This window comes from Hetaerina americana, unplaced genomic scaffold (genome assembly GCF_022747635.1).
Source record: "Hetaerina americana unplaced genomic scaffold, ioHetAmer1.1.p SCAF_11, whole genome shotgun sequence".
NCBI lineage: Eukaryota > Metazoa > Arthropoda > Insecta > Odonata > Calopterygidae > Hetaerina > Hetaerina americana.
In genome coordinates this window covers 4,787,898-4,814,155 of record NW_027286181.1, presented here as the reverse complement: position 1 = coordinate 4,814,155, position 26,258 = coordinate 4,787,898, and the positions used below count along the sequence as shown (strand labels likewise).

The window sequence follows — 26,258 nt, the reverse complement described above, 5'->3', positions numbered from 1 at the left end:
TTTTATTTGTAAACACCATACAACGATATTATATAGTTGCGATTTCAACTAATCGAACCACTACTGATATCGATTGATCTGAATAGTAACTCTCGATAGTTTAACCGGGTCGTTTATACGTGGAAATTATTATAGGAATTATTATTAATGCCAGAATTAAGCCAGGCAAAGAAGCTACACTGACTACATGATTTCCCATTTCGTGAAAATATAATTAATAATTCTAATTCTTTAAATCAACAGATACTAAAACTTTCCAAGTATTTTCCCTAAGAGTAAAAAGGTTGCCGAATATATATGTACCATCGTACATATAGATAGATGGATAGCTTTATTCGCCATAGAACAATACATAATTGTATGGGCTTAGTTAAGATTCAATTGCATTTATAGGTGCATTAACATATATACAAATCCATAGGAATAATAATGTACATGAAATATATGAGTGATAAAGATTTAAAAAACAGAATTCCCTATATTGGCTCTTTCTTGGTCGCTATAAAAAATATTATTTAAAAAGAAATTTTTCAACATGTTTTTGAATTTATTTTATTGAGGGAGTATTCGTTTTAACTCTTCAGGAAGTCGGTTAAACAGCAGTCTTCCTGAAACTTCTGGGATTTTTTGTAATGCTGCTACTCTGCAATGGCCATTATGAAGATTGTCCTTAACACAGGTGCCGTACTTTTGAACATCCCTATTTCTGACCAGTGAAGGGGTTTTGCCGCAGGCATACAAAATCACATTATACATATAGATACAGGGAATGGTCATGATATTGTGACATTTGAAGTACTCCCTGCAGGATTTTCTTGCATATAGTTTAAATATAACCCTTAATGCCCGATTTTGAGGTGAGTATTCTATTGATGTTTCCATGTTTCCATATAACATCAAATAGTTTTAGGGGCATAATCCAATTCAAGTGCAAGCCAATAATTTTCTGTAAACCGATTACCGTGAATCGTGTAAATCGTGATCTTCCTGAATATAGCTATTGTTTTATTTTTGACGAAATATATAATTTTAGTAGAAATGAAGATATTTTTCAGTACGCATACAATGCTTGTATGTTATTCACTGCAAATCTTCCCTTCCCCATTACCCAACACTAATAATTAAAATTTGTTTTTATTAGCTCTGTACAAGAACCACCACCACAAATGAAACGCTTACCAATTATTTATCTATAATTTGGAGGAATTCCACGATGACTAATTTGGCATGCAATTTATGCAGTCTTATTACCTTGTACAAATATAAATTGCAGCACAAAATTCATATCCATCCGTAATAATGCCCTTTCGGAAAAAGTTTGGCGGAGTTATTTAACACAAACTGTGTCAATACCGCAACATTAATTTATTGTAAAGTAAGATGAGGAGACTGTAAATGACTATGAGGAGAAATCTCACTGCCCCAAAACTTTAAATGCCAGGATAATAAAAATTATAGCATCAACTTTCTCAAATTTCGTCAATGATTATAATAGCTAAAATTAGATTAGATAATTTACATATATTTTACATATTTAGATGTTATAGTACAGTCCCCATTTACTTTGGACAGACATGGCATTCGATGGAAGGATTTGTGCCTTATGAATTGGATGATTAGGTAAAAAATTACTCTTAAATGAAAAAACCTTGAAAGCTAACGTCACTGGGAGCCTATTTTGAGCGTATGAACAAGATATTAAATGCTGTACAGGAATGTGCAAGCCCTACTCGCCGGAACAAAATTGTATGCCTATCGAATTATTTGCATGCTCCATTGGCTTCTTACAGAAGTTGAAAGTCCACCATAATAAGAGCGCCTCAGGCTCATTTGCCAAAGGAGGTTAAAATTCCAGCTTGCTCCGTCTCGACAGACGCGTCCCCATACCCGTCAAATTCAATGAACAAAGAGGAATAACGGAGGAAACTTGGCAATCATGTTCCCATGAGTTTCGTGATCGTAGAATCACGTAGATGGCCATCAGTTTCAAGAAAATTTCGTTTAAACGTAAAAAAAGTGTCCGACGCATTCTGTAATGAGCACTTCTGAAATACTATTAGCTACTGTGTTTCTTGTCAATGGTCTTCGCTACGCATGCAATATTCAATATTATTAAAACCCGATGGACTCACAATTTTGTTTTTCGAAAACTGCCGTTAGTTCGTTCTAAATGCAGTTTTGAATAATTTCGACAAAAAGTCAACAAATTCTAGCCTTCAATCAATATTTTGTTATTATTTGTCATTGGTAAATAACCTTTGGTTCATTTCATTGGTATGTATAGTGAATATTTGTGGTTCATATGACAATGCGTTTCAGCTTTAAATTTTCACTTGGCATAAAACATTTTGTCTGGTTCTGTTCAAGCATTGTAGGAAAGTAAAATATTTGTTGTCATTAATTTTTTTAAGCACTTCAAGGTTTCGAGCAAATGTTTTTTCCTTTCCTCTTCATTTTTAATCTGGTATGAAAAGTTAATACCCATTTTAAATTTGCTGGAAAATTCAAATCGGTCAAAGTTGAAGGTTTGGCAACTCTGCTTAGGGCCAAGTGCGTGTTTTGAAAAGCTATTATCTAAGTGAGGGGAGGGTGCAGCGTGATGAGCGAGATCTACGGGTGAGATTCGTGGAAGTAGCTGCTACCTTTTTCTTTCGACCGGTGTCCCATCACCAAGTGTGCCTGGTTATCAGAACTTGCGCCACCTTTTCGTGACTTGTGACTTCGAGTGTTGGAATTTGGTGCCTGTAGGTTACAATTATTCTTTGAAATCGCGAAACTTTTAAAACTCTTTGTAGTTGTGTAATTCGTAGTGTGAGACATCCACGGTTTTTAAGTTAAAAGGCACATCAAGCGTAATATTATTAATGCCTATAAGGTGTTAGACCTTAAATTGCTACTTACATGGTATTTCTTTATTCTTTTGGTATTTATTTGGGTTTCTCTTCATGGTTTTATTTCAGATTAAGCCGTCAGTGAAAATGGCTACTCTGACAATACCCGCAGATTATGGATATGTCATCTTAAGTGCTGTCGGCTCCTCCTTCGTTGTTGCTTGGCAAGCCATGAGGGTATGTGAACGTATTTTTGTTGATTCGCAACTTGTGGGTATCTCTTTTCTAGTCTTTCAAAGAAACCTGTCCAAATACAGCAGTCCCTACGCCGCAGATTGCCGGAATATGCAAGTTTTTCATCTTAGTTATAAAGAGTGGGCGTGCATGTGATTTCATTATTATAAATAATGCATAAATTCCATAAAGAACTTAATGAATGGGTTACAAGTTACACTCATTGCAGTGCGTACAAATACTCTTATTAGTAATGGGCAAAGCATCAGTTCAAGTTATTTCAGTAATTTTTCTTTGAATAGCCTATTCGACAGAAATACCAACTTCACAACCTTTGGCAAAATCATTTCTACACTTCATATGAATGTAGTTCTGCATTACCATAATTTAACTAAATATTTGAAATGATTTATTTCTGGTTTCGAAAAATCCTCTCTCCTCAGGTCTTCATCAGAAGTTTTGTTTGCTTGGCATTCTGTCTCAGATTTATATTGTCATATTCTTTAAAATATTTTATCGGTGGTCACTTAATAGAATTTCATGCCGAGACAGGAATCGTCCATTGTGCATACAGGAGGGAATGCAAAATCTCTGACTAGACTGAATATTTCCGCTCAAATTTCATTCTGCATCTCCCCTTCAATTCTTGCTAAAAATGCGACTATATTTTCCAGATTTTTCTTGGTGTTACCATTCAGAAAGGGTTGTTTAAGATTATGAAACATTTTGATTCACCGTTTTAATTTCGCCAGTTTTCTCTGTCAATATTTATATTTGCTTGCAGTTTCTTGTGTTTCTGCTACTGATGGGATGTCATCTGCAAACTAAATCATGTTGATTTCCTCGCCGTTTACTTGACTGCTTTGATGCCCGATTCTGATGCATCCTCTATTACATCTATGTTGAATAGTGCTGGATGAATAATCTGTTGAATAATTGTATGTTGAATTTTGAATAATCCTCATCTCATTGATTTTATTCTCCTTCTGTTTTTTATTTGAATGGCTGTTACCTCATTCTTGTAGAGGTGGTGGATTATCCTTCTGTCAATGTAATCTATTTGAAGCACTTATAGTATCTTGAACATTTTGTTCCATTCAGAGTTGTTGAATGCCATCTCCAAGTCCATGTATGATGGGTTGTTTATGTGTATAATGTTTTTGGTCCGTATCCTGTAGCTGAGTATTGCCTTTCTTGTTCCTTGATTTTTTCTGGGCAAGTTGATTTTCCATTGACATTTCTTATCTTTTTCCGTTTATTCTTCAGTTAATTATATGAGTAAGTAATTCCCATGTGTATCTTCTTCTTCTATTGTGTTTGCCACTACCATGTTTTTCTTGTTGTAGAATTCTATCATTTTCCCAGTGCAAGCTCTCCCATACTGTTTACCTGTTGGCCCTTTCCGACCACACCTTTCCAGTCTCCCATCATTATTAGGTTCTCCTTCCCTTTCACCGCTATTAGTCTCTCCTCCAGTTGTCTTCTATTTCCTCTTCTGAATGACTGAATTTTAGCACGTAAACCTGTGTAATCCGTAATGTGTCAATAAGCTCTCCCTGCAACTTTACATTAGAATCGTCGCATTGTATTGCCAGCTAGATTTAACTCATCTTGACCATTCCTTTTTGTGCATGATACCCACTCGTTCAATCTTTTGGTCGTCTCCTAATATATCACCCTACTATATTAGTCTCTCCAGAAGTCGCCAGCCCACATAATCCCGCGCACTCCCAGAATATCCCTTCTCAGTCTGCCTTGTTCTTAGTATTTTCCATTTTAACATGCACTTGTATTGTCAAAACATTCCATACTCCTATCCGTCATTTGTCCACCTTGACTGATGTTCCCATCCCATAATCCCCACCTAGAGATTCAATTGGGAGACTGCATTACTGGGAGTATTTACCATTGCAATATTTAAATCTTCTTGGAATAGTAATGCCTTCCCATTGCCTACTAAATCTCATTACTGTGGCTGATGCCATGCCTTGCACTCTGCACTGATTTTGTGTGCAGATCGTATGTCGAACTCATGATAGTTGATTTTAAAATTGCTCTTAACCTAAATTTTCAGTTAAGATTGGGAAATCAGATTGGTTCGCTGGGTAGTGTATTAAGCTATCCATCCAGAGGCCCTGGGGTTTGAATCCTGGCAGTTGCAGAATTTTTCTTAGGTTTTCTGATCCCTACTTGCGGTTCAATGTGGATAGCACTTCAAGTGGAGTGCAAAATCCATCAGATGAGACGATAAATCATGAACCCCTTGCCACCTCTGTTGAAGAGTCTGCTATTTCTCCATCCTTCCCCCATTTCCTGAAAACCATACCCTTACTGAATTACCCAATTATCCCTAGGGGCACAACTGACTTAAACTGTTGATCACTCCTCCTGCCAATTACTACCTACAGTTACTTCAATTGTGGTTTTATTTTTTTTTATTTTATTGCATTCTAATATTTAAAAAATAATTTTTGTATGCATATTAATTAGACAGTTAAGCTTATTTGCAATTTTTCAGGGAAGGTGGCCTTATGATTGATAAATTTTGTTTATTCTAGTTTGCTATATTTTTCCCAAGTAGGTAAGAACCAATGGGACATGTCCTTTTGACTTACAAGGCCAAAACGAAACTTAATAATTTAACTGAAGCTTTATATTATCATTTTAGGTAGGGGCTGCTCGTAAGAAGTTCAAGATTCTTTATCCCACCATGTATAGCAGTGATAATGATGTTTTCAACTGCATTCAGAGAGCACACCAAAACACGTAAGTTTTGATTGTGCTATATACTGATGATTTTTTAACCAGTTTTTATTCTGATTTGGAACATATTTGTTGTGTTCAATTTTTGTCATTGGGATGAGATTTGGAAGAAATTTTATTTTTATCTTGAATCCCATGACAGGGGTACATCAGTTATGACTTTTAGTAAATTATGTCTGTTAATTTGTAAATGAATCTCTTTACAGTTTGGAAAATTACCCACAATTCCTTTATATGCTGTTTATTGGAGGACTTGATATGCCACGCCTCTGTGCAGCAGGTGGAGCAGTGTGGTGTTTGGGAAGGATTGCTTATACTTTAGGATACTCAACTGGTGGTATGTTCAATTACATCATTGCAAAAGAGCAGCTAGAAAGTTATAAATTCGCCAATGAATGTGATATACTTGAGAGACCAAAATTTTTAAAAACTTTAAAGGAATCTTGGCTGTGGCATAACAATGATAGTTAAACATTTTTGTCTCGGCTGAATGCTGGTTTTTTTATAAAAAACTAAGAACTGGTACAGCTTCCTTGAGTGAGGACACTTTAAAATATCAACAGTATTTTTGCATGGCATGGCTAAACTCCCTTAACTGATTGAGAACTTCCTGAGAGTCTTTTGACAGTTCTTTGAAAGTATCTTTAGTACTACCTCTATTTTTGTTCATTTTTCCCATAATGTTTGCAGTTGGATGCCGAGTTGACATTGGTTGTGTTACTTGTGGTACTTGCATATCTGTGTTCATTATTTTCAGAAGTCTTTTCATTTTTCCTTAATGTTTTTTAGAATGGCATAAGTTTTGTAAATGTTGATAAGTCAAGATGATGGCATTAGATCTCAAGGGTTTGGAAGAAAATTTGCTTGTGATGGTTTCTAGTTCTCGCCCAAGACATAAGTGCTCTAAAAAATAGATGTTGAAGAGACATTGTAGTTGTTCTTGACCCTTGTGAAATTAAAATTTGCACAGTTTTCCGTGGCATGCATGGGATTGGACTTGAAAATCAGTATAAACCTCTTCCTCCATGCCGGACTCTGATTTGATCTCATTATTGAATATTATTTGAGATTATAATTCAGGTATCAAATAAAAATAATAACAATATTAATTTATGAGCAATTACAATATTCGGAGACCAGACTTTCAATATTTGATGAATTATATTAGTTATGCCAAATGACAATGAGGAACCAGAGCGTGTCACTAATCATTAAGATTAATGTCTGTCATCTGAATAATTGACTGCATAATTTTCTTTTGTTAAAGTTTCCATTTGATATAAAATTATATTCCCCTTATGTTTCAGACCCTAAGAAGAGAATGAATGGGGCATTTGGATATATTGGAACATTCATGTTGCTTGGTGCAACTGTGAAGTTGGCAGTTAATCTTCTGAGATGGATTTAAATTTCTTTGCCTCCAAACGTAACAGGATGTTGAGTAGCAAGCCTTAAAATTGTTCTTATTGAACGTACAGATAAAAATATTAGCTAAACATCATTGTTGTCATAAGTATTTTTGTAATAATTTTTGTTATAATCATTCATAATAATCAAGAATTTTGAATATTGTTTATTGCATGTGGATAAGACCTCAAAGTGTAACTACATTTATGTATACAGGTCCTGTATACATAATACAATATCATGCATATAAAATACTGTATTAATATTAAGCTTTAATTATACGTATACAAAATAAAGTTATTCACAGGCATGGCAATGGCATAGAGCACTTGGAACCACATATTAAACTTTGTTTAAAGTCGTGTATGGATTGATAAACATTAATATAAGACTGTGGAATCCCCCTGAAATCATGGGTGAAGTAATTCATGCATTGTAAAAGGGCATAAAAATTACATGCAAAGTCATGAGTAAGCATTACCTAATATCCAGTACTTAAGTACTTTCATTATCTTATAAATCAAAATGGGTAGTTAACTAGGTAAAGTCTACGGAGGGGTCAGGTTCAATTTTCTGTGTTATACTTCTGAGCTGTCTCAGCTTGGGGCAATACATCTTCCTTTTTGAGCTTAGTGTTGGGTGAGCTCTGCCCTCAATTATGAAATCAATCTTCTTATTTACATATTGTTTGGTATAAATCTGAAATCCATGAAAGCCCATATAGGGAAGGTGAAGAGGTGTGTGGTGGCGATTGATTTGAGATAAAAAGAATGTGAATTGTAACTGCATACAATTAATGTATGGTTCGTATTTAAAAAATAGCTTAGTCAAGTGGTTCAATTGTAATTACCGTTAGGATTGAAACATTCTGTTTGCTAATTTGTCATGAGTTTGATATCGCAAAACATGAGTATTTTATCTTAGAAAGCTTCATCTAACTCATTACCTTAAGAAATGCGTGGGGTCCCAGTTAATACCAGAGCACCATGTTTTTTTGTGTAAATTAACCAATCACTTCACATGTGTCTTAATGCATTAATTGTTTTCCGCACAACTATTTGTTCTATAAATTTATTTTTGGGCAGATGGTTTTGTCTCCCAAATGTTATATAATTGATAATGAAGTATCACAAGCACTGTTACGTAATTGCAGTGTATTTTATTCATCATCTGTTACAATTTGGTACATAAATGATATTCAAATAAATATATTTTCTGAGGAAGAGTTGGTTGCAGAGAGAGTTTTTATTTTATGTAAACTTACTGAGAAATGAAACCATCCCAAATCAAATGCCTGAAGACTTAATACCTTCTGCTTGAAACACCAAAATATGTGACATTGGTAAAGAAGCCTTATGCAAGTAATCCTTAATGACATGTGCTGCTTTCACTCAATGAAATTATTTTCCTTTTGTCGAACGCTGTACATAGACTTGTAGGCTTCTTTAGCGATAATGATTTTCATCTCCTTTACTTACAAAACTTTCAAATCCCCCTAATTATCACTAGAAGTTGCTATCTTAAATAATGAAAGTGGTGGTAAACTTATGCTTGGTATAATTGAATGTACACTGTAATTTTGTCATGCCGGAATGAAAAGAGATTAATACTCAATTTTGCACTGCTGAATCATTTGATAAGAATTTTGATGAGGCATCCTATTTTCGATTTGTGTGTGCTCTTTTATTTTTATTATGATTAGGACAGTCAAGTGACTTCATGTTGTCCAAGAAGTTAGGTATGACACAAGATGTATTTATTCATAATCTCGCAGATGTATTTTTGTATTCCTACAATTACATCTTATAAGGCAATTTGTCAGGGTAACTTCAATTTTCTTTGTTTTAGTTTATTTATAAATACATTGTCCGTTGGGAGATTCCGTCTGCTTATATCCTCTTCGTATCTCAATACTCCACCTGTTTGTTTCTTCATTGGAGCGCACATAAAATCCTGTTGCCTATACGTGAAGTTACTTCTATTTTTTATTTACTGCATATCATCATTAGTCGGAAATCACTTTTTATATAAATGTGGGGCGCATATATTATGAATATATTCAGCATCTAGTATGAATGGCACTACGGAATTTCGGATATGGCGCTCATTGCGTATAAGAAACCGACACGCAAGATCATATTTTCGATCGTCATTTTATTCTTACTTGGTTCCTCTAGCCAATCAACGTTAACCACGAATATTATGGAGAGCCTCCGTCGGAGTTCATGAGTTTGTCAGAATAGAATGTTATCGTGGCCAAGGAGTTTGAGTGTGTTAGAGGAGTTGTCAGTTGTGAAAAATTGTAAGGTTTGAACTGTTAGCGATGGGCATTGATATCAATCAGCTTAACGTCTGGCGAACGTGGAAATGGTTATTTATATTTTTGATTCAGTTATTGTTTGAAGGTCAGTGAATTTTTATTTGAAGTAATATTTTATTTACAAACTAAGTGTACTGTTGTAACTTCCCAAAAAAACTGGAATCCTACTAAACACAGGAATTATTTATGCAAAGTGATTTGTTTCTTCATTTTTAGAATCTTGCAGCACTTCTCAGGCTGATGTGAACAAACACCTTGAAATGGGGCGAGATTTGCTCTCCAGAGGGGAATTACAAGATGCTCTCTCGCACTATCATGCCGCTGTCGGTAAGTGGTAATTAAAATATGTGTCTTACAATTTTATTCTACTGCAATGGAACTAACGTAAGCAAATTTTATTCCAGAGGGAGATCCGAATAACTATCTGACCTATTTCAAAAGGGGAACTGTATATTTAGCATTAGGAAAATCAAAAGTTGCACTTTCGGATTTAGATAAGGTGTTGGAGCTGAAACCAGATTTTATTTCTGTGAGTCATTAGTACTATACTATGCTTATGTAATCATGTTGATAGTGATATACGTATTGACATCTAATGGCATTCCAAACGTTTCAGGCTAGATTGCAAAGGGCCAATATTTTGCTGAAGCAGGGAAATTTGGACGAATCGCAAGAGGAGTATGAAAGAGTGGTAGGTCTTAAGTATACCATAGAATGGACTTAAAAGTGCTCGCTTGTGAGCAAAATATATCAATTAATTTTCGAGAAATCTTATTTTTCCTCTTTCTCTCATGTCTCTGGATTGATTTCACACGGGCTAATGCTGCAGAATTAAAATCCCCTTAAAATACAACACAGTTATTATTCGAAACATCCAACCTCCTTATAACTCTTCTCTTTTAAGCTCATTTTTGTGTGCTAGTAATTCGAGCCACTTTTTGACCTTGATTGTTATTTTTTTGACAATACCATGGGTTTCCATTACCCCAACGTTTTTTTATCTACATTTGAAGTTCTGTTATTTTCGTTTACATATTTCTTTAAAGAATGTGTTAATAAATAACAAAATTAACAAATTAAGTTAACAAATAATAAATAACACTGGAATTGATGTGTTTTCGATGGTAGTAGATTAACAAGATGTATATGTGATTTATGTTGAGTGATCATTTATGTAACTATCAATGAAATCCTTTTACTCTCCATTACATCAGTCTTAAGCTCATTCAGTTCATTTTTGTTAAGGTGCTCACATTATCTGAATCAATTATTTCCGTTTCATTACAGCTATTGCACGATCCAGAAAATATAGAGGCATATAATGGTCATGCAAAAATATACCCAATCAAAGAAGAGGTATATCATGCAAAGGAATTGGTTCGATACCATGATTACCACAATGCAATTGAAGTTCTTAACAGAGTTATCGAGGTAATATCTTTAAATCATAGCTAACTGTTATGGTTCTTATAATGATTGTCCTTAAGTTATTTTTTTTTTATAATGGAATTGAAACTACTACCTTAGTTGGCGAGAGTATGTATATTCATTTCTGCTATTCTAGGTTTGTTCATGGGACCCCACTTTGCGAGAGCTACGAGCTGACTGTTACACAAATTTGGATGAGATGTCTCATGCTATTTCTGATGTAAGGGCTGCAACACGTTTACGCTCTGACAATACTGATGGTTTGCACCGTCTTGCAAAACTACTTTATCAGCTTGGAGATGCTGAATCTTCTCTCAAGTAAGTGCTTAGTTAGGTCTAATGATTAATGGAATTTTTTCCCATAAGGAGAAGGTTGTTTAATTTATTGCATATGATTAACCTGTTATTTCCTTTACAATAAATAGCATACATTTGAGCTGGCCTGGTTATCTCAATGGGTATATAGCTTACTAGCCAGTCTGTCCTGTTTTAAACCATGGTTCAAATCATGTATTCATAGCGTATACGGTTCAGAGATATATTTAGTGTCCTGTAACCTTAGCTGTAAGAGCTCCTTTAGGAGCAGGGTGCTATGATCTGCTTGGAATTAATTATCATATTATTGCCAAGATTAGAGGTAAAATCTCTGGGGTTCTTCAAAACCTCTTGGGGTATTATTTTGTGCATTTTTCAATGGAAAATTTCAGTGCTAAGGTTTAAATCACTTCATTTCCCAGTGGCCTAGCGGCTAGAATTTGCAACACTCATGCCTGAGGTGGAACTTGAACCAATGGCCTTTGGGTTTGCAGGCAGGTTCATTGCAACTGTGGCAAACTCGGCCAGTCATTTAATGTCTCATTGCCTTTTACTTAATGGGAGATAGCTTGGCAGCTCTGTGTAGTGAACAATGCTAAACTTATAACAGAAACTTTTTGTTCTGATGGATCACTGCATTCTGTTGTTTAACTCAAGGATTTTCTACACGTGGTGATTTTTGTGTTCATAAAATGTTTATCATCTTAATCGAGTGGATGTAGAACCTGGTTGATAAATCAAAACTGTTTCCCTGAAAGATGAAAAATATTTTTTTAAATGTTGAAATATGAGAATGTGAAAGGGAAGGTTATGCCCTGCTGTCATGCAAACTCTTAAATTTTTTATGTTGTTCTCTCCTGATCAATCATATATTTTGTTCATAATGTGCCCCTTTTGGTGCCCTGAAGGTTCATTTTTTTATTTGGAGTAGAACCAGTTCAAAATTTAGTAGTACAGTATCTATTTCACAGTTGTGGGTGTGCGAGGGGAAAGAGTAGGTAGTTCAGAAACTCATATTTTAACTGTTTTCAGCTTCCCTTTTACTCACCTCCGTAAAAGATTGAACTGAATTTTGGTGGAGTGGAATTGTTACAAAATATATGCTCATTGGCATTCTTAGACAATAGTTTCCTATGTTCTAATCATTGCTGATGATCTTATTATAGGGAAGTTCGTGAGTGCCTGAAGTTGGATCCTGATCATAAGGAGTGCTTTGCTTTGTACAAACAAGTGAAGAAATTAGCCAAAAACTTGCAAGACATGCAAGAAGCTGAGTCCAGTAAATCATACAAGGAGTGCATTGAAAGTAGCAGAAAGGTATGCTCTACTTTTTTCCTAGCATTCAAAAGTGAAGATATAGCATGCATTTGGTTCAAGTGTAACGTAATTATAGTGAACCTATACCTCATCTATTTACAAAGGCATGTTTCCAATTGACAAATAAATGCATCATACCATGAGTAATATGAATATTAGTTTTGAAACTTTTATTAAAAATGTATCCTCGTTCAAGTTGTTGTAATATCAACTTTCTTGAAGGGAAACTTAAGTGATGTCATCTCTTGTAATCAGTTAAGCCAGAGTTATTAATAGGGTTTCATTAATGGTGCATCTGTGAGGGAAGGCAAAGAAAAATTGTCCCTAATGTTTGGACTTGGGGTGGAGGCAGGAAGTAGAACCCCAATGCAACAACTTGAGCCGCAGTGTTGATGACCAACACACTAATAACTCCAACGAGGTCACACCCATAAGGCCAGTTCGTAAAATTGCTGGAAATAATCAGGCACTTTATTTAATGCCTTCTAACTCAAGTGATAGAGCCCAAGTTTTCATGTAGCATAAATTTTCAAAATTTATAGGCATTGGTTTTTTTTTAAATGAGGATAACTACTTGTTTACTTTGTGTGGTTAAGGTGGCTGGGTCCCTGAAATCATTGACTCTGGTATAATCACTAGATGTGCCACATTTTCCTGATACTTAAGAAGTGGCGGTGGTCATTTTGACCAGTGTTTTTTTCTCATTCTCTGGGTATTTTGTATAAATTAATGCATTGAATTCAACCTGAATTCATAATTGTTTTACTCTCAGCTCATCTTAGTTTTTTTAGAATATTGTTTTACAAGTAAATTAGAATACCAGTTACTGTGTGACCAATTCAATACTAACGACAGCTATTTTAATGTCTTCAGGGACCCCTATCCATTTTTCTGTCCTCGAATGAAACTGGAGTAATTTTCAGCTAACATAATTTTGTACGATCTCAGAAAAAGTAAGATTTCATAAATTGCATAAATCAGGGGCCTAGTCTGTGTAGTTTTACCACAAATTTTCAATTCGCTTAAGGAAGATCCAACTATATTTGCTTTTGAAATGAAATGCAATTAGTGGCTGTGTAATTCCACATACTTTATTTTTAAAATGCAACCCATGTTGTAACGTCATCATTAGGTCAAAAAAATTATATTTGCTTCGTTTTCATACTATTTTTAATAGTTTTTAATAGTCCTTATCCTGTGTGATGTTTGAGATTAACTCCTAAATGTATTCATAGAAATATTCTCACGGAACCTATCCCACTTCTGAAGCATAAAATAGTTTAATATCTCCCATTGCATTTAATGAACTAAAATGGCATCATTAAGGTAATTGGGAAGAGTATAATTGCTCATTTAACTGCTGGACTGAACTTATTAATCTACATTTACAGATGAACCCATTCATGGACTCATTTACTCTCTCATAGGTTCTGAAGTTGGAGACCAAAGTAGAGGCAATTGTTTTTGAAGCTCAGTCGCATTTATGTCGGTGTTTACATGAAGAAGGGCAAATCACAGCCAGCATTGAGGCTTGCGGAGCTGCCCTAGCCTTGCGCCAGACTCCAGACCTTTATTGTGATAGAGCTGAAGCATACATTACTGGAGAAATGTATGATGATGGTATGTTAGCTACTTATTCACTTGTATTTTCAGGTTTAATCAATGCTATCAGTTCCGTCAAATAGAAATGTTGAAGTGGAAGAGGTTATTTGAAGATGCCGGCCAAGAGGAAAAGATAGTTTTATAATGATATTTGTAAAATTAATTTTGAATTTATCATTGCCTCCTAGATATATATGTACATATACAATCTTTTCTTTATTTTTATTGCCAGAACTTGTGGATGGTTGTTGTAATAATTTGTAATGAAAAAATCAACCATAGGCTCAAATTAAATGAAAAAATCAACCATAGGCTCAAATTAAAGTCTCTGAATAAAATTTGGTTTGTTTCTCAGTGCTGCACAATATCTAAGATAGAATAGCTCTTTTTATTGTTATTTTTTCCAACTAGAGAAATTTTTGTTAACTTTTATTTATAATCCATCCAAAGCGCAGGATCTAAAAGGTTTGTAAAAAAGTATCGGTAATAGTTTTGGAAAAATAGATTTATTTCCGATATTGCTACAATGCCTTAAAATTATTCCAAATACATCCGTTTAGCATTGGTACACTTGGGCAAGTGGCTTTTCCACAACTCAAAGGCTCCCTGGTAGGCAGACTCTGAAAGGTCCTTAGGGATACACGCGCCAGCTTCTTCGACGGCACGTAGGGTCACATGGTGGTGTCCGTTGAGGATTTCACTTTTTGAAAGAGGAAAAAGTCTGTCGTTTTTCTTTTTTTTTCTTACCACTTTTGGTTGTCCCTCAAGACCTTTGAAATGTTTAGTGTGAATCTTTTGCAATGCCAAATTTTCAGTGATAATGGTGTACACTGTTATCTTATCAATGCCAATATAATTTGTGATCATGCATACACTTAACTGACGTTCTAAATTCAGCACATCATGCACTCGAACTTTATTGTCAGTTGTTGACATCTACAGCCATCCAACATGGGGCTCATCTCTCTCGGCCATATTTGAAGAGCTGGCGCCACTTAAAAACAGAAGTGTGTGACATGCTTTCATCCTTGAACACTAGGCGAATCATGTCCAACTTCTCCATTCCTGATTTCCCCAGTCCAAAACAAAATTTGATGGCTTACCTTTGTTTAATTGTTCGCTGCATTTTGAGCTTGCACCAAGTCACTGGACAGGGGTCCACTAAAAACACGATCTAGACTGAACAATTACTCGCAGGCAATTGTTGCTTAGCACAGGTTGAAGGTCAAAACCTCCCCACTGAGCCTGTGCATCTGAAGCACGCTGCGATGTACATTTACCTCAGATAAAAATTGTTTCTGATACTTTTTATACAAGCCATGTATTTGCTTGTCAAGTGCATGTCAAGTAAATGTCAAGTGAAATGAAATTAAATGTATTAATTTTTTTTTATTAAACAAATGTTTACTGTCTGATATGTAATTGTTTGAAATCTGATGACATAAATAAGCAATGTCTGATTCAATTATTTAACTAACATTGTGCACTTATCTGATAAGTAACAGATATGCACTGTGATATGTTTTTTAATTACGATGAAAACATAATGTATCAATGGCTATAGTTAATTATGTGAAGATTGATAGAAAAGTGATGATAAAACTGCTTTTGAAAGAGTAGAGTGCTAGTGGTCTAATATTTGCAATGGCATTATTTTATTCATTTAAGAATGCTTTTGGAAACTCTCAGAGGTGGATCAAAATCAAGATGGCATTAGGTAACTGTGGGGCATTTGGCGTAGCTTATTTATTAAATAATTTAGGACACATTAATATTCATTTGCTAAAAATGCTGGAATTGGCGAGAAAGCTTATTAGTTTGTCTGTTAGTGCTGCAACCAGCAATAGGCATGCATCAGGGTTCAAAGGGCAGCTGGAACAAGGTGTACATTTTAGATGAAGTGGTACAATATCCCTCTGGGGAGGTTTTGACTGGTTTTAAAATTCCTTTGGGTGAAAATTTCATTTGTTTTGGAATACTACCTTGATCAAAAAGTTCCCGGAATAACCACCGTGTGGCGCTCCCATCGTTCCGATTTGAGTTCTGTTTTTTTTGTTAAATTGGTACATCTGTTGTTGATATTCCCTTTAAATCTTAGTGTCATAACTTGACATTTGCAAAAGTTACGGTCGGTTTTCGGTATGTCCATCAGTGCTTCCTGCGATTTTTCCATTACTTCCTCTCGGCTGCTAAAACGCGTTCCCCGTAATGGTTTTTTAACTCGATTGAACAGAAAGAAGTCACAGGGAGCCAAATCAGGTGAATTCGGTGGCTGTTGGATGGTATTTGTTGTATTTTTCGTCAAAAAATTACGAATAATGATAGCACTGTGCGACGGTGCGTTATCATGGTGCAAAATCCACGAGTTTTCTGCCCACATTTCTGGTCTCTTTCGGCGAATTGCTTCACGCAAACGTCTCATAACGCCCAAATAATACTCTTTGTTTACTGTCTGGCCTTCTGGCAAAAATTCATGATGCACTACACCGTTGTAATCCATGAAAACCGTCAGCATTGCCTTCTTTTTTGACTGAAAACGACGTGGTTTTTTTTGTCTCGGCTCATTTGGTGAACGCCATTCACTTGCCTGATGTCTGGATTGCGTGTCGTACTCATAAACCCACGTCTCGTCTCCAGTAATGATCCTTTTGATGAATGTAGGATCGGATTCAGCCTCGCAAATCATGTCTTTTGCGACGTCAACACGGTCTCTTTTTTGCATGAAATTGAGGTCTTTTGGAACCAACTTTGCTGCTACATGACGGAAACCCAAATCATTAACCACAATGTCTTGGGCGGATCCATAGGCAATGTTCAAGTCCTCCGCTATTTCTCTGATGGTTAATTTGCGGTTATTGACCAACATTTCTTTTACTTTATCAATTTTTTCACCGACTTTCGATGTCGATGGTCTGCCACTGCGTTCATCATCTTCGATTGACTCACGACCACTTCTGAACCGCTCGTGCCACTGGTAAACGACCGTTTTTTTTTAGAGAATCGTTGCCGAAACACTTTTCCAACATTTCCAACGTCCGTGCGCCACTAAATCCGTTTTTTACGCAAAATTTAATACAAGTTCGTTGTTGCAAATTTAAATCCATTTCTGAAATTGTAAAAAATCGCCAACACACACAGAGATAGATGTACTCTTGGCTACATAACTTTTGCAAATGTCAAGTTATGACACTAAGATTTAAAGGAAATATCAACAACAGATGTACCAATTTAACAAAAAAAACAGAACTCAAATCGGAACGATGGGAGCGCCACACGGTGGTTATTCCGGGAACTTTTTGATCAAGGTAGTATGTTGATTGCTTCATTGAGATGCTGGTGTTTGCTTAACTACGTGTGACATCCTAAGGCTACTGCCTAAAGGGTTGCCTCCAGGCACTTATCAAAATCCCCCATTGCCAGGTATTACCATTTTTTTCCCCTCAGACCTAATATACTACCTTGATCAAAAAGTTCCCGGAATAACCACCGTGTGGCGCTGCCATCGTTCCGATTTGAGTTCTGTTTTTTTTTGTTAAATTGGTACATCTGTTGTTGATATTCCCTTTAAATCTTAGTGTCATAACTTGACATTTGCAAAAGTTACGTAGCCAAGAGTACATCTATCTCTGTGTGTGTTGGCGATTTTTTACAATTTCAGAAATGGATTTAAATTTGCAACAACGAACTTGTATTAAATTTTGCGTAAAAAATGGATTTAGTGGCGCACGGACGTTGGAAATGTTGGAAAAGTGTTTTGGCAACGATTCTCTAAAAAAAACGGTCGTTTACCAGTGGCACGAGCGGTTCAGAAGTGGTCGTGAGTCAATCGAAGATGATGAACGCAGTGGCAGACCATCGACATCGAAAGTCGGTGAAAAAATTGATAAAGTAAAAGAAATGTTGGTCAATAACCGCAAATTAACCATCAGAGAAATAGCGGAGGACTTGAACATTGCCTATGGATCCGCCCAAGACATTGTGGTTAATGATTTGGGTTTCCGTCATGTAGCAGCAAAGTTGGTTCCAAAAGACCTCAATTTCATGCAAAAAAGAGACCGTGTTGACGTCGCAAAAGACATGATTTGCGAGGCTGAATCCGATCCCACATTCATCAAAAGGATCATTACTGGAGACGAGACGTGGGTTTATGAGTACGACACGCAATCCAGACATCAGGCAAGTGAATGGCGTTCACCAAATGAGCCGAGACAAAAAAAACCACGTCGTTTTCAGTCAAAAAAGAAGGCAATGCTGACGGTTTTCATGGATTACAACGGTGTAGTGCATCATGAATTTTTGCCAGAAGGCCAGACAGTAAACAAAGAGTATTATTTGGGCGTTATGAGACGTTTGCGTGAAGCAATTCGCCGAAAGAGACCAGAAATGTGGGCAGAAAACTCGTGGATTTTGCACCATGATAACGCACCGTCGCACAGTGCTATCACTATTCGTAATTTTTTGACGAAAAATGCAACAAATACCATCCAACAGCCACCGAATTCACCTGATTTGGCTCCCTGTGACTTCTTTCTGTTCAATCGAGTTAAAAAACCATTACGGGGAACGCGTTTTAGCAGCCGAGAGGAAGTAATGGAAAAATCGCAGGAAGCACTGATGGACATACCGAAAACCGAATATAAAAAATGTTTCGAGGATTGGATCAAGCGCTGGCATAAGTGTGTTGCAGTCGATGGGGATTACTTTGAAGGGGACAATATAGATTTAGATGAATAAACTTGTATTTTTAATTTTCTGAATAAATTCCGGGAAATTTTTGATCAAGGTAGTATATGTGATGTACAAAAATGCTTGAGCATAAAGCCTGCAAAAATTATTTTTCAACGGTTGAAAATGGTTTGTACTATTATTTGTTTTCAGTCTGGTAAATCATTCCCACATGTTTCCTCAATGTTCGTTTCATCCATAGATACATTTTTTTTCTTCTAACTCCTTTCCAGCCATCCATGACTACAAAAGTGCCCTAGACATAGACTCTAATTTCCATCGAGCTAAAGAGGGTATGCAGAAAGCACAGAAACTTCAGAAACAGTCCGAGCGAAGGGATTATTACAAAATACTTGGTGTAACAAGGAGTGCCTCAAAAAAAGAAATAATTAAAGCATATAGGTATGTGTCTAATTTTAAATGTTTATTTTTGTAATTTAATACAGTATTCTTTACTGTAACATGGCAATATATGGTTATTTAGTCAGTATTGCAGGAGGTGATGTAAAAATTTAATGAGAGAGTATTTTGTTCAGCAGAGGAAACTAGTCAAGTATTTGTTTTGATATAACACTCCTAAGATTTCTAATACAGGAGTACCAATCCGCTCCTGCCTATTTATTCTGGTTACTAAACAAGGAATTGGAATATCAATAATTGATTATTTTCTTCTACCTATTTTGCATGTAATGTACATTGTTTGCCTACATGCAGCAAAAGTTGACAAGAAGAGTTTTTAATGTTCAAAAATTTTTAAATTTCCTACCGAAATCATAAATATTTTGGACATTTCATTAAAGTAGTGTCACTGACTAAGCCCTGCCAGGAGTTTAGACTCACTTTAAATAAACTGCATGAATGATAACTAATGGTTAATAAACAACTAAATGAATGGTTTGCAGTATGAAAACATTGCAGCGTTAGAATTTTATGAGATACCTGAAGAAGTACTGAAAATATAATGAAATATTTGAATCCAAACACGACACAAAGGCAGGAGTGATGCAGTGAGCTGAAACCCCTCTTGCTGTGGTTGCTTTGGTACAAGTATTGGGAATAGATAGATTACACTCCTGAGAAAAGCACTGAGCTCTGCTCTCTGTCATCAGGCATAGCTTCTCATTGTACCCCTGTTATGCCATTTCCTTTACCACTTGCTGAAAGCCTTCCCCAGTCCAAATATTTACCTGCCCACCTTGACAACATTAGTGGCTTGAAAGGCCCATTTAAATCAGGATATCCTACGTTAAGTGGCAGAATTGATAAGCAAAGTCCCGCAGCCTTTTTCCTTATGGTTTTTGTATTTGATGTCAATTATACAGTGGTAAAAAAGTGAGGTATAGGCTGGCAATTCTCAAATTCCACTTTATAACAAACTGATTATTATAGCAGTGGTTTGGCTGCCACACTAGCATAAAATTTAATAAGTACATGTAATATAAAATGTACTGTTAGTTACTTTTCATTTGTGATAATTAAAAGTGTTTAATCATGGATATGTGGCATTTGTATTTGGTCTATCCCTGAAATGATATTTGATTGTTTTTTAATGAGTCAGCTATTTGCTCATCCAATCCTTTGGTCTTGGCATGCATTGGTCAAAGAAAAATCTGCTTACTATACAGAAGTAAAAAAACTAAAATTATTAAATTTAATTTGGAATTAAATGTTATTACTACTACCTCTTCTATCCAATAGGAAGAAATAGACCCAATCTTTTTTCCCTCCTTTTGAAATGAAAGCAGTATCTCAATTCCATTCCATAGAAGTTTAAAAATGAGCATGGTGCCAATTGGAGTAAAAAGTTATATATTATTATTAAAAATCAATCAATTTTCTTCTTATTATAACTCATATTACATTACTAATTTTATTATTGATCATATAAAGTAGAAACTGCATTCAGTGTTTGTATTTGTATGCAGGGGGGACTACTGACAGGAGGACCCGGGTTCGACTCCTGGGCTCCCTCGTAGGAAAAATCATAGGTGGCACAGGGAAAGGATCTGGGCCCCCTACCCTGAAGTGTGAATTTCACCTGCCATCATATACAAGACCAAACTTTGGGTGGAAAACTCTGGCTTGGATATGTATGCACCAGAGTTGTAGAAACATTCCCAGATTTTTGTTTCTAAATTTGTGTTGCATTCTCCAGGAAAGCGGCCCAGAAGTGGCACCCAGATAACTTTCAAGGTGATGAGAAGAAACTTGCAGAGAAGCGATTCATAGACATAGCTGCAGCCAAAGAAGTTTTAACAGATCCAGAGAAGAGGCAGAGATTCGACAATGGTGAAGATCCTTTGGATCCAGAGTCTGGGAACCAGTACGGGGGTGCACATGGCTTCAATCCATTCCAGCATTTTCACCAGTTCCACCAAGGAGGCAGTCCGTTCCAATTCAAGTTTCACTTCAACTAGTGGTGCTCTTGAAAGAGATTCATTGGTCAACTTCTATTTTTTGTTCCTCGGTGAAACTCTATTAGTTAGAGTTTGTGGGGGACTGTGAAAAACCATTTCTCGGTGAAATTGTGCCCATGCTGTTTATTTTTTAAACTTTGTGTGGACCAATTATATGGTACTGACATTGCCAAGTGTTTTGCAGAATTGTGCAATGCATGTTCAGTGGGCTGCCTTATGAGTGCAGTTAAACTGTGATTTCTTGTGAGTAACAGGCCTTAGCCACGTATTTATTCTTTTTGCTGTGAGTGGGTATTGGCTATATTCTACCTCCACAAGTCAGCTATAGCAATTGGGGTTGTCTACTAGGCTCAAAAGGCTCAGTAAACAAATATATGAAAATGATTTAATAAATGATCACCAGTGTTGTGATATTCGAAGACATTTTCTATTCATTGCCAGTCAGTACCTTTATCGCTGGAACAGCATCAGCCAAGTTAAATGCTTGGAAAAAATGTCCTTTCATATAATTCATTTTTAGGTAGGGTATTTTCATAAGTTTTGATATTTTCGAGGCTCGAGATGTCGGGAAAGTGACAAAATAAATTTGATGCTTTTTTTATGTATTCTTCTTTTAGAAAATGTGTGATTTAGGAACATGGCTCTTATTATTAAAATGGTACAAATGTTGTTTTACCTCTTTGCAGGATCAAGTAAACTAATTATTTGGGGAGTTTTAGTTCAGTAACATTGACCTCAATTGGGTCGATGAAATTTGATTTATCACGAAGGAAATTGAAAAAGTATTTCTTATGAGTTCCCAGTATTATGTAATACATATCGGATGCCAAAATGATAGTTTAGTTTTGAATGCATACATATTTTAGGGTGTACATCAGGTCATTTTCTATGAATATTTGGTAGCATAAATGAGACCAATGTGCCACAGGCATTCAAAGGTGTAGTGGAGAGGACAATTATGGACCAGGTGCCCACATGATAAGAATCACAAAAACAGTACCGTGTCCTGAGTTCTAATTAAAATTTATGAATTTGAAATTAGTCATAGTTTATAGCTGTTAAGTGTTCTCTTTCATGAAATTATTTATTCTGGAGACTCATTCATAAAATGTAAAATTCTTATAATATCAGTCATTGTTGAATTGAGGAGGAGAACTTGATTTTTGGGATTTGGTTTAATTTTGTTTTTTTCCTGGGCTTTACTCGAAAACAAATGTGAACTGAATTAAGTTGTCACTCTGAGTGAACCAAGGATTGCATTCATTTCATTTTTCTATGTACTGCTGGTAATTATTTATATTTGATGAAGCTGCTCAAAAAAACACGGGTTGAAATGCTTACGTGTCAAAACATCATCGTCTTGAAAAATTGATTTCCTTTCTAAATTAAATGTTGGTGTCATTATCTGCCATGTCTACTTTTGGGTTTTGTGAAAATACGTGCTCCCCAATGGTTTTCAATTTTATTGGATGGAAATAAACTTATTATTGTAAAGTTGCAAAGTAATTTATAGTTGATGCAATTGGTGTGCTGTGATAATTGTATATTTTATAAGTACAGATGAGCTAAACAGGTATAGTTAATTAACAAATGCCAATCTTGTTTTATATCCTTGAGCTTTTTATTGTTGTTTTTACAATGTTATATTGCCAATGTGGTTGGTTATATGATTGTTTTAAGGAATATTTTTGCTCAAGATTTGTTTTCAAGCTCTGGATATGGTCAGTTGGAAGGTATTCAAATACATGGATTGACAAAAAATTAATCATGACTGAATTTTGCTGTTGTGCGCTTAAATAAAAATGTCAGTGAAATATTCACTATTTTCCAAGCAATTTAGTGCTTAATCTTTGGTGTAAAAAGAATCTGGAAGTAAAAGAATTCAAAAAATTTTTATTACAAAATGTTAAAAAGGAAATATAAGGGGATTCATTTTAAAGGATATGAATATTAATGGACAGTAACAACCTCTGAACAAACCTTGTTTGGTCTTACAATATTCCCAAAAATTGTTTTGTCTCATTTTCTACTTATTTCTGTAAGTTCTCCACTAGCTATGTTCCAGTGACTGGCATATGCACAAATTAATAGTGAAGTCAGTAAATAAATCTGAAGCATAGAGGTTGATTGCAATGATGAGCCACATTCTAAAAAAATGGAAAGATAAAAAAATCATATCTAACTTTATGCGGGATGGTTATTGGGAGCAAAGAAAGATATTAGTTTTCCTGATCTTTTACTTTGGTGGAGAGCAGAACAGCTTTCTATGATTGAGGCCTTGGAAAAAGACTGACCTTCAGGGAAGAGTTTGTGTGGCATTGCATTTTGCAGAAGTTTCTAGATAACCGTACTGAATCACCCATAGAACCCAGCTGTACTGTATTGGGACCTTACACCATTGTATTGCCCAGTCCACTTCAACACCGCCTCCATGTTAATTTAAAGAACATTTAGCTTGGTTCATGTAAGGAGAGAAGACTAATCTGCAACATATCTCAGGCTGCTCTGGTGTCAGTGGGGGACTGAGAGAGCACAGGTCTGCTGTGTTAGGAAGAGGAATAAGGAAGGGTTGTCCTTATCACCTGCGCTGTTCAACATATGTAGAGGCATGAGATAGGAATGAAAGTCAGTGGGTTATTCATAAAATCAGGTTTACTGATTGCCAATCTTTAGTTTGTCATTCCTCAGAGGGTTGCAAGCATTGCTGAGTAAATTGGAAACTCAGCACAATAGATATGGGATGAGAATCAATATAAATAAAACCGGTTATGCGATTTTTCAGAAAGACAAGGGCTAAGTGAAACGTTAAAATAGGAGGGCAAAAACCAGGGCAGGTGGAACAGTTTATGTATCTCAGAAGTATTTTGGACCAAATTGGTCCAAGTAGTTGGGACACAAGAAATAGAATTGTGTTAGACAAAGAAGCTTCCACAAGGAGGAGAGAATTGACGACAGGGATGTTGAGGAAGGATGTTAAGAAAAGACTCGTCATAACTTTGATATGGAGCGTAGTCATGTATGGCACGGAAACTAGGTCATTGAAGCAGGATGATCAGCATTTAAGTAGAATGATACCATCTTTTACAATCTTCTTCACTCCCACATTTCAAAAACCTTCAATCTATGCCTATCATCTTGCATCAATGACCTAGTTTCCTCCCCATACAGAATCGCAAACTGTATCAAATTTTAATGGACCTTTTCATAATGCCCTTACTCTACATCCCTGTCATTAATTACCCCCTCCTTGTTAATTAATTCTACCCAATTCAACCTCTCGCATGCATTTTTGAAATCTAAAAATCAGTCGGCCTACTAGGTATCTTCTATGTACCATTTCCTCATCCATCTTCCCTAATTTATCCTCTTAAATCTGATGTTTGACTGCATTAGTGCTCAATAATGATCTGAATCCAAATCTGCTCCCAGGAAACTGCATTAATATTGCTGTTCTTTAATTGGTGCTTTACCATAGTCTTGTTGATGTTTATCTAAATCTCTGGGTATTTTCCATGAATATCTGTAACTATTGCATTTAAGCCAAGTGTCTATTGTTGTTCAACCCTGTCTCCTACAAAACCTCATCCCTAAACCGTAGTCTCGTACCTCACTACCCTCTTTTCCTTCAATCACTGTCACATTCCAATTCCCCATAACTATCAAATGATTTCCATACCGGTACACCCAAAATTATTTTATCTATTTCCTCCCTATGATTGCTAAAAAGTATGTAGACCTGAACAATCACCCAGTTCACTGGTTCAGAGTTTAATTCTACGGATAATGTTCTGTCAAGACTCTTGCTTTTATATTTACTCCGATTCTTCTCATATTTTTGTTCAATATTGTTGCCACCTTTCACTGCCTCTCTTCCCTTCCCCTGTATATTACTCTGAAACTATCACTCCATTAATCCCTGCTATCCTTCCATTTCACCTTGCCCAGCCCTTTAGTATCGTTAATTTTTTTTCCATTTCCCTCGTACACACACAGATGCAAACATGCTTTTTCATACACTAAAATATGTTTGCACATATACATACCTACATATGTTAGCATTCATATGGATGATTCTATTTAATCCTTAGTTGATGAGAGTAGTCTCAAATGGTTTTCTGAAAAAAGGACGTATTAAACCTACCCATTCTAGAGTACTATTATATATTGCTATATTACAGCGGTAAATGGAAAGGTGGGCATGGCTTGGAAATAAAACTAATACCTACCTTTCTTTAAATAGCTTATAAGCATTTTTATTTATGATTAATCATCCGTATGTCAAAATATTTATAAAATAGGATCCTTTAGAAGAATAGAGGATAGTGAGTGCAAATGACAAATAAAGAATTTAAGTAAAACTGTTTGCATAATACATATATCACATGTACATCATAGGTCGGCATTATATGGTCATGAAAGAAATGGGAAATTTTTAAGCATTGTAGCATACAGGGAAATGGTAGCTGGAGGCATTTTGAACAATATTCAGGACTCCATGCAGCATTTCTTGAAAACATCCCAATCACCCAATTATTATTAGGTAGTATTTTACTGGGCAGGTGAAATATGGATGGCCAAAGATTGGACAATAATAAATTTCCTTGCTTCTCCTAACAAAATATAACCTGATATCCAGCATAACAACAAGGCCTTTTTCAATACAGCAGACTTCCTTCATTCTGTCCATCGTGCACATCTTATTCTCTATCTCTCAATATCAATCTTCAACAGTCTATTCCCTATTAAAACACACTGAATCCTTCTTTCCTGCCTCCTTCGGATTTCTCCCAAAAAAACCCTACTCTTCACTCACCATGCTTAGCACTTCCTGATTTGTTTCCATTCCTTACTCAAAGACCCTGTAACCAATTCCTTCCTCCTTGTGAAAGCTTCTTTTCC

General features: G+C 35.7%; 2 protein-coding genes across 2 annotated transcripts; both read left to right on the top strand.

Moving 5' to 3' along the window:
- The first annotated feature begins 2,579 nt into the window (after positions 1 to 2,579).
- On the top strand, positions 2,580 to 8,460 carry LOC139700889 (glutathione S-transferase 3, mitochondrial-like). Its single transcript, XM_071599331.1, has 5 exons — positions 2,580 to 2,744; positions 2,961 to 3,068; positions 5,734 to 5,831; positions 6,035 to 6,165; positions 7,136 to 8,460. The coding sequence occupies exons 2-5, from the start codon at positions 2,979 to 2,981 to the stop codon at positions 7,234 to 7,236; spliced, it is 420 nt and encodes a 139-aa protein (XP_071455432.1). The 5' UTR covers positions 2,580 to 2,744; positions 2,961 to 2,978; the 3' UTR covers positions 7,237 to 8,460.
- Positions 8,461 to 9,409: 949 nt separating this feature from the next.
- P58IPK (dnaJ homolog subfamily C member P58IPK) lies at positions 9,410 to 23,335 on the top strand. The gene is made up of 10 exons (XM_071599330.1): positions 9,410 to 9,640; positions 9,772 to 9,882; positions 9,960 to 10,084; positions 10,172 to 10,246; positions 10,843 to 10,986; positions 11,120 to 11,301; positions 12,465 to 12,615; positions 14,043 to 14,235; positions 19,176 to 19,344; positions 21,098 to 23,335. The coding sequence occupies exons 1-10, from the start codon at positions 9,559 to 9,561 to the stop codon at positions 21,357 to 21,359; spliced, it is 1,494 nt and encodes a 497-aa protein (XP_071455431.1). The 5' UTR covers positions 9,410 to 9,558; the 3' UTR covers positions 21,360 to 23,335.
- The last annotated feature ends 2,923 nt before the right edge of the window (positions 23,336 to 26,258 follow it).

Bases quoted from the DNA above. Each gene is read 5' to 3' on its own strand.
- LOC139700889 (XM_071599331.1), top strand. From the start codon at position 2,979: ATGGCTACTCTGACAATACCCGCAGATTATGGATATGTCATCTTAAGT. The intron at 3,069-5,733 runs GTATGTGAACGT...TTATCATTTTAG, and splicing joins TTGCTTGGCAAGCCATGAGG to GTAGGGGCTGCTCGTAAGAA. The intron at 6,166-7,135 runs GTATGTTCAATT...CTTATGTTTCAG, and splicing joins TTTAGGATACTCAACTGGTG to ACCCTAAGAAGAGAATGAAT.
- P58IPK (XM_071599330.1), top strand. From the start codon at position 9,559: ATGGGCATTGATATCAATCAGCTTAACGTCTGGCGAACGTGGAAATGG. The intron at 10,247-10,842 runs GTAGGTCTTAAG...GTTTCATTACAG, and splicing joins AAGAGGAGTATGAAAGAGTG to CTATTGCACGATCCAGAAAA. The intron at 14,236-19,175 runs GTATGTTAGCTA...ACTCCTTTCCAG, and splicing joins TGGAGAAATGTATGATGATG to CCATCCATGACTACAAAAGT.